Here is a 14875-nt window from a genome sequence, read left to right as displayed (position 1 = left end):
ACATAAGCACACCCGCAAATTCCAGGGGAAAAAAATAAAAAAACGTCAAACATAATAATATATTAGTTGTCCTTTTGCCTGTCGTCATCCCAGCGAAAAAATGCCATGAATGTGACCAGAAAAGTTGATGTTGATAGGTACGCGCTGCGTATGTTCATAGCGCTGCGTGCAAACATTTGGTCAAACCGAGGGATATACTTAAGCAGGGCTGGGGGCCCTACAGGAGTAATTGCAGAGGAGAGGGGTGAGAAATGCTAATGGTGGTCTGTGGGACATCTGAATGATACAAAAAAGATACTTTACAAAATATGACAAGGTTACAGGCCGAGGGAGAGAAGAAAGGACAGTATAGTAGTTTATTTTTCACTTATGGACAGTGTACAGAGTATGCTGTGCTGCACTAATAACATCATTATAATAAATAAACACACAAACACAGAGACATGGAGAGAGAAAGTCACAATTCAGTCCGTAGAGGGCGGAGAGGGAAAAAAGAAGTGCAGATGGAGCAGATTGTTGCAGGAATAGAACTGGAGTTATATGGCGGTACGCGGGTGGTTCTATTAGATGGCTCTTGGCTGAAAGGATTTCTGAGGACAGCGAGAAGCGTAGTGAAACCCTCCTAACCCTCCTTCTTTCCCTCTCCACTCTCTCCAACAGTGTCAGGACTCGACAAGCCATTAGTCCCTTTATACTGAAACACCGTCAGGGGAGGAGAACAAAGTCGACTAGCACCTGAGAATCAATATCTGATGTTCAACTTGACTTGCTGCTATGAATGTATTTTGACGGATAAAAAAAAGAACAACAGGGACAACACTGTGAAAACACAGATATGTTGACTCAAGGGGTTTAGGTGGTCGGGTAAAATTCTGAAGAACCAGTTCTAGGATTCTCCATTTAAAGGGCGGCTGGCTGAGGGCTTCCACTGCCGTTTGGTGTTCTTCGACTGTTGGATACAATACGTGTGGATATATAAGTACATATACATAACACATAAACGCTCAAAGGTAGAAAATGTATAAAGCAAAATAATATATTTATATATTTATACATTATGCAATAACAAGTGCACTGGAATTGATGGAGGTAGATAGCAGAGATTCAGAGGTAAAAAGAAAAACAAAGGTACATAGATGCTGCTGTGCTTTGAAAGGGAGGATAAGTACAAAATGTGGCTGTAGTAGTTAAAGGAGAGACCTTTGGTGTGCTTAGGTAATAATGTGTACAGTACAGAGTATGATGAGGGGGGGGACAAGTGGCAGGATGCTGCTGATCTCCTTGAGTTTACCCATCCGCTAATCTGGATTGGAAGGGGTTGTGTAGGGTGGTGGTGGTGGTGGTGGTGGTGGGTACGGTGGGTGGGTGGGGGGCGTCTGGCTTGGTCTTCCCCTGTGGGCGTGTGGGCGTGTGGTCGCTCGCGCTTCGGCTCACACGAAGAGCACAGAGTAGGGGGGACACCGGCAACCATCAGAGGACAACTCTCGCACCCAGGAGCCATGACAGCCCGGCACCGAGGCCGCCGCCCAGAAGGTTCTGGTAAGAGAGAGAGAGAGACAAAGACAGAGAGAGAGACAGACAGACAGAGAGACAAAGATGGGCGTTGAGCTAATTAATTACTTACTTTTATTAGACATTGATTGATTTTTGATTTTTGGGAGAGGCGGGGGGGTAGACGACAATCTTTTCCAAATGATTCAATTTTAGACAGACCAATGGATGCTTATTCTGACTGTTCACTATTGTATGTACATGGTCATCATATATAGGGTACAAAGTGTCACCCAAAGTTTTTCCTTTCTTTCAGATCCACAGACCTCCATTGATTGAGCTACATTGGCGGTTCATCATTCAACATGCGGCACCTTTAACTGCATGCAAAGACATTAATTAGTCACGTTTGGTGCCATGCTCATGGGCTCATTCCTGTCTGCAGATGGCTGCGTGACATTAAAAGCTGCTCTGCCCTAAACTGAGAATTTCAGAGACACCTGATGTATGAACATGTTTTTCTTGGGTTTAGTTGGGTGAAGTGAGGTATATTTGGGTTTATCTCGGTTTATTGGATCTAGTAAGGTTTATTTGGGTTTATTGGGTTTAGTTTTCTTTTAGTTGGATTTAATGGGTTTAGTTTTCTTTTAGTTGGATTTATTGGCTTTAGTTTGGTTTGGTATGGTTTAGTTCGGTTTATTGGGTTTAGTTCGGTTTACCTGGGTTTATTGGGTTTGGTAAGGTTTAGTTCGGTTTATTGGGTTTAGTTCGGTTTACCTGGGTTTATTGGGTTTGGTAAGGTTTAGTTCGGTTTATTGGGTTTAGTTCGGTTTAGTAAGGTTAATTGGGTTTACCTGGTGCTCTCCAGGCCGTCACCTCCACAGTGGTCGGACTTTGACATGGCATCGCTCTGACACTCGGCACAGACCAGCCTCTCTCTCACCAGCTGGGCACTCCACAGTTTCAGTCTACAGGCTGCGCTGGCCTGCTTCACCCGCAGGTACACACAGTAGCTGCAACCAGGGAAATGTGTCAAAAGTCATTTGCAGCAGATTTGACTCTCATATCTATTCAAAATAAATGAAAGAATAAAGGGGTCAGGGTAGAACGCAGCAGTCAGACTAAATACTTCATCCAAACTTACAACACAAACATTCTGAAAGGGATCCAGCAGTGTGGTCGGAAAATATCAACACAGCTCAATCTCTGCCTGTCCCTTTGAACTATAGGACACTATTTATTTTGTTTTTATCATCTTCAGTAGGGTGGTTTGGAAAGAAACGTTCACTATTATTTCATATAGTGCTTATTGAGTGCCTTTTTCATTTTTAAGTTCTTGTATCATTATTATGGGACTGTGATTCAAAACTTTGCAACAAGGCAAACACAACAAGAGCAAAAAACACAAATAGAAGTCAATTAACAACAAATGCTTCATTAGTATGTACCTTTGGGATTATTTTAAAATGATGCTAGACTGTATGAGGGAACGTTTCAACATACCGACTTGAACTGGTTTGTGGTGCTGAACCTCAAACAAAGCATCCTCTTAGCCCTTGTAGCGCTGAAATACTACCCTAAATATCAACAACACCCCTACGTGTTAATCCCTGAAAGACTTTAACACGCTATGTAGAAGTGTGTGAAAAGCCACAAAGGGGTTTCAGTTATTCCGGCTGATTAAACATCGGCTCAGGTTAAGCATTTATTCACAAATCTATCAATGGGAATGATGGAGGTGTGATTTGTCCCGCCCCCTAACAACATGTGACATGTCAGTCTGCACATGGCCCCACACTCTACTGAGAAGAGGTAATTCAGGTGGAACGGAAACACCTGCCTTGGTGTTCAGAACATTTAAAGTCAGACCTTCATAACTATAATACAATTTGAAACTTTCCCATCATTGGTTTATCAGAGAATAACAAGCGATCCAGAGACAATCACGATCGTCATTTCCTGTCGTTGTCAACCCTCATTCCCAGGGGTCACTAGATGTTTGTGTGAAAGCCCGCCCTGATTCTGTGACACACACACACGTATGTTTATGGGTAATCCCCCCCCCGACGCTTTGCATTTCAGTCAAAACAAAGTGATCTCTATGATCTCTTTAATCAGAGAGAACCCGCAATGATTTTACTCACTACACGGCCTCTTGATTGTTCCAGCTATAAAAACATCAGCAATCAGCTCCTATCAAAGACGACATACGCACGGTCTGGGGGTGAGGAGGGAGGGTTGCTTTTCATATGGATCACGGCGGCCTTATCAGCAAAAGGTCAGCTCGTGATGCAACTATTCAGCAGACAGCGTTCATATTACACAGTCAAAGCAATTTCAAGGCCCTGCGTGCTGTGGCAGCCTTGGGGCTGTTCTGACTTCTCTAATCTACTGGAGCACAAAGTTGATCCTCAAGAGAACTCTGAGACAAAACAAAGTTGAAACCGAAATTAACCTGGCAGAAAAAAGGTTTTCTGAAATAAAACCATTGCTGGCATAAAAGCTACGTATTACTGATCATATCGTAGTCATGAGTATTAAAGATATCATTACTTTTGGAATATTTTTAGCAGTTTCAAAAAAGGAGCTGCTGTAAATCTAAATCTCTACGCAGGCTCAATCCATGCGCTGCCTTTTTCACCTGTAATTACCCACCCTGCACTAACATTCCATAAGAGCCAGCAGTGCAGAGGCTAAGTATACACAGCAGTGTGTGTGTATGTGTTTGTCTGCAGCCTGATGGTGGGGGCCTTACCTGGCCTTCTCCTCCTTCATCAGCATGTGAGGTCGACGCCAAGGGTCCTTGAAGTTCCTCTTAAAAGAATCCGGTAGGATTTTTGCCACCTCTGCAGGTTGGGCAGACACCGATTGGAAAAATAAATGACAGAAAGGTCAGTGGAAGTATGAACACATTCCGCATGTCTTGTGCCATGAATAGAAATTACTCAAAGTGCTGGTGAATCATTACTGGGAATTCAACAGCAAAAAGAGGTTTGAGAGGATGCGGCTGGAGATTAACAACTAAGGGGGTTCAGCGCAGGGAGTGCGTGCAGAAAGGGAAGTAGGAAGAGATCAGGGTCCGACCTTTGGCACTGCTGCATATGGCGTTGTTGCCGAAGCATCCCCTGCGCTGCTTGAGGTCTGGACAGGGCGTGCCTCCATTCCTTGGGGGCACGGACACTTGGCGAATCCTCTCCGTGCTGCCAACCCCGCATGGTGACGTGCACGGCGACCACGGGCCCCAAGATCCCACCACACAGTCAATGGCTGCTGGAGGAAGCAGGGAGACAAAGATCAGCTGATGTTGAGATTTTTTTGGGAGCAATGATGTTAGAAAATTTTTATTCCGGCGGAAAATCATTGAGCAGGTTTTATTAATTAAAGATTTTCAAGCAGGAGCAGAGTTGCACATACAATCATGCATCAAGGCTACTCAAACATTTCCTTCTTCTCTTTGAGTTATATAGTCTAAGGTGACAAACAATGTGGTCACCTCCACACAGAGAGAGAGAGGGTATTATCATCCATGATTGGAGGAGATGAAAGTCAGAAAAGGAAGGGGAGGAACCAATCGCAAACCGGAACTGATCTCTACCCCAAATGTAGTTGCAAATGTTCCCCTAATCTCTGCTGTTGCGTGAGCTGCAACACACACACAGATATGGGAGTTGCACAATATTGCGCCAAGGCATTTACCCAGGTCGGTGGGCGACCGGGTCATTAGCGTCTGCCCCAGACTCAGGAAGTCTGTGACCCTGTGAAGTCTGTATGTGTGGGGCCGTTTAAACAGGGGGCTAATTGTGTAGCCTGTCCTCTCACTGGTTTCCCTCTGTCACACATTTAATGATACACACAGACACACTCAAATGCAGCACACCACATAAACAATCAGGCTTCCCCTTCGGTAGGCGGATATGGGAAATTACAAGCGCTAGGAGGAAGCTGTGTTAGTCAGATGGCCTCTCGATGAAAGCCCAGACTGGTCTAATCAAGCTACATTTAGTCCCCGCTCGACAAACACCAAAAAACAGCCATATTATGTTCTCATATTGTTTTTTTAATTGTAGACAACAAAATGATTATACACAAACTCATTAAATGTCTTTAATATCTCTCTCTCTTTCCTGTTCACACAGACACATGCACGCACAGCACAATGCTGTGATTAAATATGTGTGTGTGATGAGGAGAAGGTGAGAGAGGGAGACAGAGAGAGAGAAAGAGCTTTCAAGGTGCCGCCTTTTCAGTTCATTCCCATGGTCCCGTTGGGGCTTTGGAGGGGATGGGGGGGCTGTCTCAGTGACACAGCAGATCCACAAAGCCACTGTGGAATCTCTGCATTCCTGTACATTAGTGCTGCCCACCTGCCACTCGCTTTTCCCAATTCATCAACACACACACACACACACACACACACACACAAAAACAATGCTTGTTACACCCTGGAGGGGCAATGAAACCTGTAGGCTAGCAAGTTCCCGCACCGGAGGGGGAAACTATTGGCATCTCTAATTGACACACACACACCAACAAGGCCCTGACTGAGGCTCTCAGACCTGTTGGCCCCCAGAGGTCAGAAGGCAATTAACAAACCGAGGGGGTCGCCGGCTCTGTTTCTGGAACCACCAGTGCGACAGTCCCACCACCCACACGCTAACCCTGCTGACAGCCTGACACAGCCTAACAACCCCCCCCTACCAAACTCCTGTCCCCCATTGTTGACGGGAAAGTGCCCAGTCGGAAAGCAAGCCATTAACTTCTGACCCCCCTGATACAGGAAACAAATGGCACTCATTGTCAGCATGTTTGGCCTATTTTTGGATCAGCTTTTAAGTTTTCAGTGTTGTAAGTGTTTTAAAGTACTCTAGTGAGGTTCCACTCAAACGAGGCGGTTTATCCGCTACTGACTAGATCTGTATTCTCTCATCTTCTAGAGCAGAAGATCCAGTTTATATAGTGGCCTTGGACAAACTGGACAAATGATACCAGCAAAATCTATAAAACTTTATGCCCTAAAACTGGAAATTCTAATTATTGGGCTTAGTTTAAAAAAGTTAAACAATTCAATCAAATCACAGTCGATCAAATATGATCAAACATGCTGTATATACACATTGATGTTCTGATTAAGCTTATTGTGTGTAAAACTCATAACAAAGTTTATTCACATGTCCTTAATCTTGTAGACATTATACCTTTAACAGGATGGTTTAACGCCGCTACATTAACAAACATGGTGACGAATGTGGGTTTGTTTGAAGGAGTTCATGGCACTATGGCTTTTATTGCCAAATCAATTCAATTCATTTTATTTTGTATAGCCCAAAATCGCAGAGGGCTTTTCAGTACACATACAACATCCTCTGTCCCGAAACCCACCATCGGCACAGGAAAAACTCCCCAAAAAATGAAAAAACCCTTCCAAGAGGGAAAAAAAGGGAAGAAACCTTAGGGAGAACGTTAGAGGAGGGATCCCACTCCCGGGATGGACAGACTACAATGGATGCCATGTGTACAGAATGAACAATGAATAATACATGCAATTCATATGACAGAAATGATTCAAGTAATTGTGAGTAGTAAGCCAGGCGCACAGCAGGACCACTGCAGGGGCAACCACCATCAGATAGAACCACCATCAGATAGAACCACCATCAGATAGAACCACCATCCACAGAAGCCTGTGGGGAGGAAGAGCACAGAGACTTAAGGAGAGGGTAATGTTGGTTTATGAGTACAGTAATATGATTAATATCTTAAATAATGATGATGATGATGATGATGATGATGGCAGCATCAGGTGTCAGCAGGGCCACGGCAGGTGTCAGGACCAGGCTCCAGAAGGAACTACGATCTACGGATCTTTTCTTAGTTCTTGTTAATACACGTGCTGCAGCATTCTGAATCAACTGGAGAGGCTTAAGAGATTTACAAGAGCAGCCTGATAACAAAGAATTACAGTAGTCCAGTCTGGAAGTGACAAGCGCAATTAAATGAACCAAACCACTTGCTGTGCATCAAATATCACTTTTATCTCCTTACAGACAATCTGCAGATAATGGTGTCTACGCATTCCTCCACTTTCCACTGAAGTCAGCTTCTATGTCAAGGGTTTCACTAACAACAGACCTATCAGACCTGCATGCCACAATTGGCTTCTAGTCCACCTCCCTCTTCCACTTTGTCACGAGCTCTCCCCTTTTTAACCCCCATCTGGCTCCTTTTTTTGGGTCCATTTCTTTTCACCCTCCCACCCCTTGTGTTCTCGCTCCATCTCCTCTCTGATGGGACCCAGATGTCCAGTTGCTTCAGAGGACCACAACACCCTCCCGCCGCAAATACAAATCTGCGCCTTGGCCCCATCAGACAAGCCTTACGTTTGACTAAACAAGGGAGGAGCCCGTTAATAGTGGAGAGGGACACGGGACTGAGCCCTAATAACCGGTTAGCTCATAAATGTTTCCTGTACACCTTGAGACAAGGATCCAAACACAGCTGAGACAGATTTTCTTTTTGAGAATTGCACAACCTAAAAAAGTGTTTGCCAAGCGTGGCCTCCCAACACTTTGTTCTAGCGTAATAATAAGAGCTACAGCATACATGGACAGAAGAATTCACAATGCTGACTGCACTTCATAACAACTGAAACTGAAAAACTCAACTACCCTGTACTCCACAAATCAATATTCCCATTTCTATTACGGTTAACGTTGTTGCGCATCACTAACTTTCTTTCTTTATTTGTGCTTTCTCGCCTCACAGGTTTCCATGGATCATGGTTCCCGGACCCTATTCCTGCCTCGGCCCTGCTGCCAACTGCTGCCATTATTATTATTATTATTTTAAATATGAATAATTTTACCATTACTCTGATCATAAACCAACATTACCCTTTGCTTGTGAGTCTTTGTGCTCTCCCTCCCCACAGGCTTCTGTGGATGGTGGTTCTATGTGATGGTGGTGGTCCCTGCAGTGGTCCTGCCGTACACCTGGTTTACTACTCGCCATTATTTGAACAATTTCTGTCATAGGAATTGAATGTATTATACATTGTTCATTCTGTACACATGACATCCATTGTAGTCCGTCCATCCCGGGGGAGGGATCCTCCTCTGATGTTCTCCCTTCTCTTTTTTTCACCAAGGAAGGGTTTTTCATTTGTTGTTTTTTTGGGGGGTTTTCTGTGCCGACGTGTGGGTTTCGGAACAGAGGATTTTGCATGTGTACAGACTGTAAAGCCTACTGAGGCAAATTTGTAATATTGGGCTATACAAAATGAATTGAATTGAATTAGAAATTAATTTAATCAAATAAGCCAGATATGGCTATAATATGCTAAAGCTAGCATGCTATTAGCTCATGGTAACAATATTAAAACACTGACGTTGTTCACATATTTATTTGGCGAATGTTAGCATGCTAACATTCGCCAAATAAAATAAACAGGGGGATTTGGTCATAACGCTAGAGGAAAGAGGGGGTACATGAACGTGTGAGAGGGTGCGGCGGTATCTGCAGGTTACAAACCCCGGCTGCTCCATGTCTCTAAGCAAAACACCCAAACCCTAACTGCTGGTCTCCTACACGCCAGCACACTGCTTTCACTGTGTGGGTTTAAAGCAGAGAATAATTTCCCCACAGGAATTAATAAGGGATATTTTCTTTATGTCTTGAAGGGTTGGTTTGCCCAACTTTATAAGAAATCAATCATTATCTTGACAGATCATTCTAGTTTAATGTGTGTACATTTATGTAGATTTCGGATAAACACTAGGAGAAACCTGGCGACAAACTACAACAGCCGGCCCGCTTCACACTAGCCAGCCAAAAACATCCACCACTCTAGAGGTTAGGAACGTGGGGGGATGCGAAGGAAGAAGAAATAGGGAGTCGACGTCGATGGAGACAAGCAAATACCGTAACATGACAGCACTTCACGGAGAGGAGAAGCAGAGGATGAAGGATAAGCGAACCTCTGGTGTATTTGAGGCAGAGGCTACGGTACGCCTTCCTGCTACAATGACAACTACCAGGCTTCACAGTAGGAGAGGAGCGGACCCTTCCATCCTCTCTCTGGAGCATGTGAAGAGGAATGAGCAATTAGAGACTCGCTGTAGGGCTGACATAGACATAATGTACTCCTACAACAGGAGACAACTCCCACCTTGAGTTTTCAGTTTCTGTAAACATAAATAAAAAAATCGGTGTCTGCGGAAAAAATACGGAGCGAAACAGTTGCTGGCATGGACTGTCTAAGAAATGGACATAAGCGTTGCCTCCCATTGGTTTGTGGACAGTCATATTGAAGCCTTGAGTTTGGACGGTTGGTCGTTGCCATGTTGGCTTCTTTGCAACCCGTTAATAAATTAACATCATGCTGTATTGAAGAAGACTTGAAATTATAGATTGAGACCATACTCATGTTTATAATGTTTACTGAGGGAATAAATCGAGAGAGAAATACTGGTGAGGACTGGAGGTTGTGGCGGGGGTTGGTAGGTAATACAGATGCCTTAATCATTGGGGTATCTGGATTGGTTATATAGGGCCTAATGTATGTGTAACAAGCACTGTAAAAGTAGAATTTGTATGGTACATTCCCTCTAAACTTGAAGGAGGTTGGCCAATCCCTAACTGTGACTCCCAGCACACTGGCCACCACCACTCCATAACTAATTCCAAATGACGAATCATTGCGGGAAACCATTTTGGTGCGCTATCCTGCCTAGATATAATTGTTTGCAGAAATTCCCCATGTAGTTTAATCAAACCCACGAGAACACTGCAGCAATTGTCCCGTTCTGCCAGTCTGTTGCAGCAAACACCTTGTACTTGCCAGACCACAACTTGTAAGGAGGATTTAGTCTTTCCTTAAAACATTTCTCAACTGAGCACTTACAATCACAGAAACATTCGCCACACGGTTTAAATCATATCCCATCTTTCATCTGAACAACACCTCCATATCAACTCCAAAGAGCGTCTGACAAGAGCTTAATACCACTTTAACTAAGGGCAGACATGATGCTGACTGAGATGGATCACTACAGTGACTTTTCTACATTTTATTTATTATTTAATTTTTTTTCATTGGGATTTTATGTAATGAACCAACGCAAAACAGTCCATCATCTGGTAATTGGGGGAAAGTTTACACGGATTTTAAAATTACTTTCAAATAAAAATCTGGAAAGTGTTGAGTACATATTCACCCCCTTTACTGATAGACCCCTAACACAGATCTGCTGCAACCAATTGCCTTCACAATTCCCACAATTAATGAATAGGGTCCACCTGTCAGCAATTGGATCTCAGTATTAATACACTTGTTTTGTGAAAACCTCAGAGTTTGTTAGAGAGCATTACTGAACAAAGATTATCATGAAGACCAAGGAACTCAGCAAACCGCTCAGGAATAAAGTTTGAAGCAGGATTAGGTTGTTAAAAAATATCCCAAGCTTTGAACATATCACGAAGGTCCATAAAATCCATCCATCATCAAAAAATGGAAAGAACATGGCACAACAGCAAACCTACCAAGCAAAGGCCATCCAACCAAACGAACAAGTCACACAAGGAGAAATTAATCAGAGAATCAACCAAGACGTAGATGGTAACTCTGGAGGAGCTGCAAAGATCCACAGCTGAGCTGGAACAATCTGTCCACAGGACAACTATTAGCCCCGTATACTCCACAAATCTGGCCTCCATGTGGGAGACATAGCAACATGTGGAAGAAGCTGCTCTGGTCAGATGAAAATGGAACTTATTATACTAAATTCATTGTGGTGGAAACCCAACACTGCTCATCACCCTGAGCACACCATCCCCACAGGGAAAAATGGTGGTGGTAGGATCATGCTGTGGGGATGCTTCTCTTCAGCTGTATAGGGAAACGTCAGAATTGAGGGAAAGATGGATGGAGCCAAATACAGGACAATCCTTGAAGAAAATATGCTGAAATCTACAAAAGACTTGAGAATGGGGCAGAGGTTCATCTCCCAGCAGGACAATGACCCTAAACATGCAGCCAGATCAAAGCGTGTTAATGTTCTAAATTGGACGAGTCATCCCAGACATCAATCCAAATGAGAAGATTGAGAAGAGATTTTAAAATTGTTGTTCAGACGGTCTCCATCCAATCTGACTGAGCTTCAGTCTTTGCCAAGATGAATGGATTTCCATCTCTAGATGTAGGAGGGTAGATACTTTTTTGTTATACTCATGGTTGTTTGTGTCACATTAAAAGGTATTTTGTACCTTCAAAAGTAGGTTGTTTTGTATTGATCAAATGGAAAGTCTATTTAAGTATATTTTAATACCAGTTTGCACACTCCAAAATGGGAGGTCCAACGGGGTGAATACTTATGAACGGAACAGTTTATCATATTGTAATACAAAGCACAAGTGTTCAAGTCATCCTAATAGTTGCAGTAGTGAGCGATGCTGCTGTCCCGCTCGGCTCCAGCAGGCGGCTCGGGACTCAGTAAACAGAGGTCTAACAAACTGCGTCACAGCACTTTAGCGCACACTTTTTAAGCGACAGGATGCTGCCGCCCGTTAACACAGCGGCCCTGGTAGGTGTGTTTACACCGGACGTACCTACGTTTGTTTCCTCTCTGTCACTACTCACACGCACGTTCTGCTGTGACCCTGACCATCTTTGGCACTCCGTTTCCATGGTGTCCATTCCCTGAATTTGTCCATATATAGCAGCGGACAGCGGAGGAAGAGGGACTCTGAGAGCCATCACACTCGCTCTCAAGTCTCTGAATCACTACGCTCATATCACTCTCTCCACATCCCAAATAGATGACTTTTGGGGCCCCAAGGGGTCAACCCCACAAACTTAAAAACACACGGAACCTGCTGTGGGGGAAAATACCACATGAAGAGCAAACATCAGCTGAGACAAACAAGCACCATTGGCGCAGTGAAGAGAGACAGCTATGTGTAGTATGTCTCAGTATGTCCAACTGTCTCCATGTCACCTCAACGCCAGGCATGGCTCAAACTAAAAGGCGTCACAGATATGCGCACTTAAAAGTTGAGCTTCCACGCTTCTCAAAAAGCGCATCAAATGATGCAAGGTGGAAACTCACCAGACATTTGACACACGCGCCGATAGTCCTCGCAGCAGTCTCCGGTTTTTTGACAGTAGGTATCGCAGTAGCACGCCGTCTTCCTCTCGCTGTATTCGAAGCATTCGTTGTTCCGGCCGGTGCAGCAGTTGGGGCTCTCTCTTTCCCCGCAGCCGGCTTCGGCCCGCGGGACCAAAAACGCGAGATATCCCCAAACGACGAACCAACCGAGACGCGGAGAGCTCCATCCACGCGCTCCCATGACGGAGAAGTTGCCCCGGTGGTCCTACACTTGCTCACACGCACGCACGCTACAGCAGGCACACACGCACACACACACAGTCCGCTTGATGCAGAGTTACGTGGTAAAGACCCTGTAGATCCAAATCCCAGGTAAAGTCGGCTTTGACTCCTTGACGCGAACAACCGATCCGTAAAAGTGGAGCCCGTGTGCGCACCAGCTCTCATCTATCCTTGTGTTGGACACCGCCCCTTACAGCTACTGTTGGCGTACAGTGCCCCCCCCACACACACACACGCCAGGTTTCTTAATCTGTTGCTCGACAGACCAGAGTGATTGCAGGGTGTCTTATCTCGGTGTGTTGCTCCTCTCGAGACACAAATGAGATGAAAACGGAGGATACATTTAGTTTTGGAGACAACCTCTCCGAATAAGTTCCAAAATAGGCAATCGCAACGCCTTACAGAATATTTCCATTGATTCACAAAAAGGGCGAGTGGACTAATGTCTGTAGGACGATGTCAGTTCAGCTTCCAATCAGAAGATCCCGTTCAGCACCGCGGACAGCGGCGCCGCCACTTTATGGCGAAAACCGTTAAATAGAAAAGAAGATGCGGACATAAAAATAATCAACAGCTGCTCAGAGATCCCGTTTGGAGCCGCAGCACAAAACGAGAAGAAAAAAAAAAAGAAAAAAGAGTCGAAAGTATCTACCCTTTAGACACGAAGACTGGAGAACAATAACATTACTCACCCTCCCACTCTTAGGGAGAAACTGAGCGGGGGGGGGGGGGGGGGGGGGGGTTCAAATCCCACTGTGAGAGTTAAAGTAGACACATCACAGGTCAATAAGTGAGCTCACTGATCCTCTAAAGTCACAACAGGAAGTGATACACACATCTGGGTCCAATACTAAATATATCAGGTCAGCTAAAAGTTAAAGGGTATTAGAAAGAAGGAACTACGGAATACAAAAATGAACTGTAAATTTCAACTTTACACCAGGTTTATGTCTGGGCCTTTTCTGGGCAAAACGATGGATCAAACAAGAAAGGGTAAATTGCTCTTCTTTTAAATCAAGTCACAAGACGTCACAAGTCAAAAGAGATGGACCAAATATGTATTGAGAACAATGGCAAAGAAAAAGAAAATGAAAGAAAAACAAGGTATAAATATACAAGGATGTGTATTTAGGATTTTAAAAAACTTATGCCCCCCTATTTACACATGTTGGGCAAAATAAAGAAGCAGAACTTTAAAACCATGTCTCAAAGATCAGAGAGGATGAACTTTTTCAGCCCTCAGTTTTGATGAGATCTTAAAGGCCTGAGATGTCTGTGATGATGAGATTTTTCGGCTCAATTGTCTCTCCAAGCAGCGGAGAGAAGGAAGAGTGATGATGTAAGGGTGAAGGGAGGTGGGTAGATTCTTTGACCCTTCTCATAAAGCCCTATTGTACAGATACGAAGGAGGAATTCTCTCCCATCACTGATTCTTGCGTGTCACACAGAAGGAAGCGTGCACACGCACAGACGCACACACTCACACAAACACATGTATTTGAAGCTCCAGCAACAGCTCCACCTACTGTTTGTTTGCATGCACACATCAGCGCTTTCCAAAAGGTATTCATGGTGTTATTATATTACATCTACTCTATACCTCACTACATTTACATTAGAGCTTCATACCTTGCAGATTGAGTTCATAAATAAAAAAACATTTCAAAAATTGAATAGTTTCCTCCCTTTATTATTGGGGCCTAAATATCCACTACACACTGTCCTCACCTTCTTCTGCAGGGAGTTTGCATTCCTTCTCACAACAAAAACGGGGGTTCCCGTGTGTGTGCGTGTGTGTGTGCGTGCGAGAGAGAGAGAGGAAGCGAGAGCGAGAGAGCGATAGCTTACATGAGCATCAGCCAAAACCGGAACAATGAGTGCCCTGTTCGATCCCTCCCTTACCTGCCCGCCATAGTTTGTCCCAACAGGATCTGCTGCAACTGAACGAGAAAAAAGAAAGGCAAAACACCATTCTGCATGCTCTCAATTTTTTAGATGTT

At 44.2% G+C, this 14875-nt stretch overlaps 1 protein-coding gene across 2 annotated transcripts; it reads right to left on the bottom strand.

Moving 5' to 3' along the window:
• Nucleotides 1-330: 330 nt before the first annotated feature.
• LOC120830431 (somatomedin-B and thrombospondin type-1 domain-containing protein) lies at nt 331-13048 on the bottom strand. Of its 2 annotated transcripts, none has more exons than XM_040195070.2 (5): nt 12594-13048; nt 4576-4761; nt 4247-4337; nt 2346-2504; nt 331-1536 (listed from the first exon to the last, which is right to left on the bottom strand). In XM_040195070.2, the coding sequence occupies exons 1-5, from the start codon at nt 12832-12834 to the stop codon at nt 1431-1433; spliced, it is 783 nt and encodes a 260-aa protein (XP_040051004.1). In that variant the 5' UTR covers nt 12835-13048; the 3' UTR covers nt 331-1430. The 2 variants fall into 2 exon arrangements, with proteins under 2 accessions (XP_040051004.1, XP_040051005.1); XM_040195071.2 differs by having other exon boundaries at nt 4576-4758; nt 12594-13035.
• Nucleotides 13049-14875: the final 1827 nt, after the last annotated feature.

This window comes from Gasterosteus aculeatus, chromosome 13, assembly GCF_964276395.1.
Source record: "Gasterosteus aculeatus chromosome 13, fGasAcu3.hap1.1, whole genome shotgun sequence".
Taxonomy (NCBI): domain Eukaryota; kingdom Metazoa; phylum Chordata; class Actinopteri; order Perciformes; family Gasterosteidae; genus Gasterosteus; species Gasterosteus aculeatus.
Note: the sequence above shows the minus strand (reverse complement) of the source record. Positions and strands in the feature narration are given on the sequence as shown.

Coding starts and splice junctions, on each gene's coding strand:
- LOC120830431 (XM_040195070.2), bottom strand. CDS start 12,834: ATGGGAGCGCGTGGATGGAGCTCTCCGCGTCTCGGTTGGTTCGTCGTT. Junction 4,338..4,575: donor CATATGCAGCAGTGCCAAAG/GTCGGACCCTGA, acceptor CCCAACCTGCAG/AGGTGGCAAAAATCCTACCG. Junction 2,505..4,246: donor ATGAAGGAGGAGAAGGCCAG/GTAAGGCCCCCA, acceptor CCCTGGTTGCAG/CTACTGTGTGTACCTGCGGG.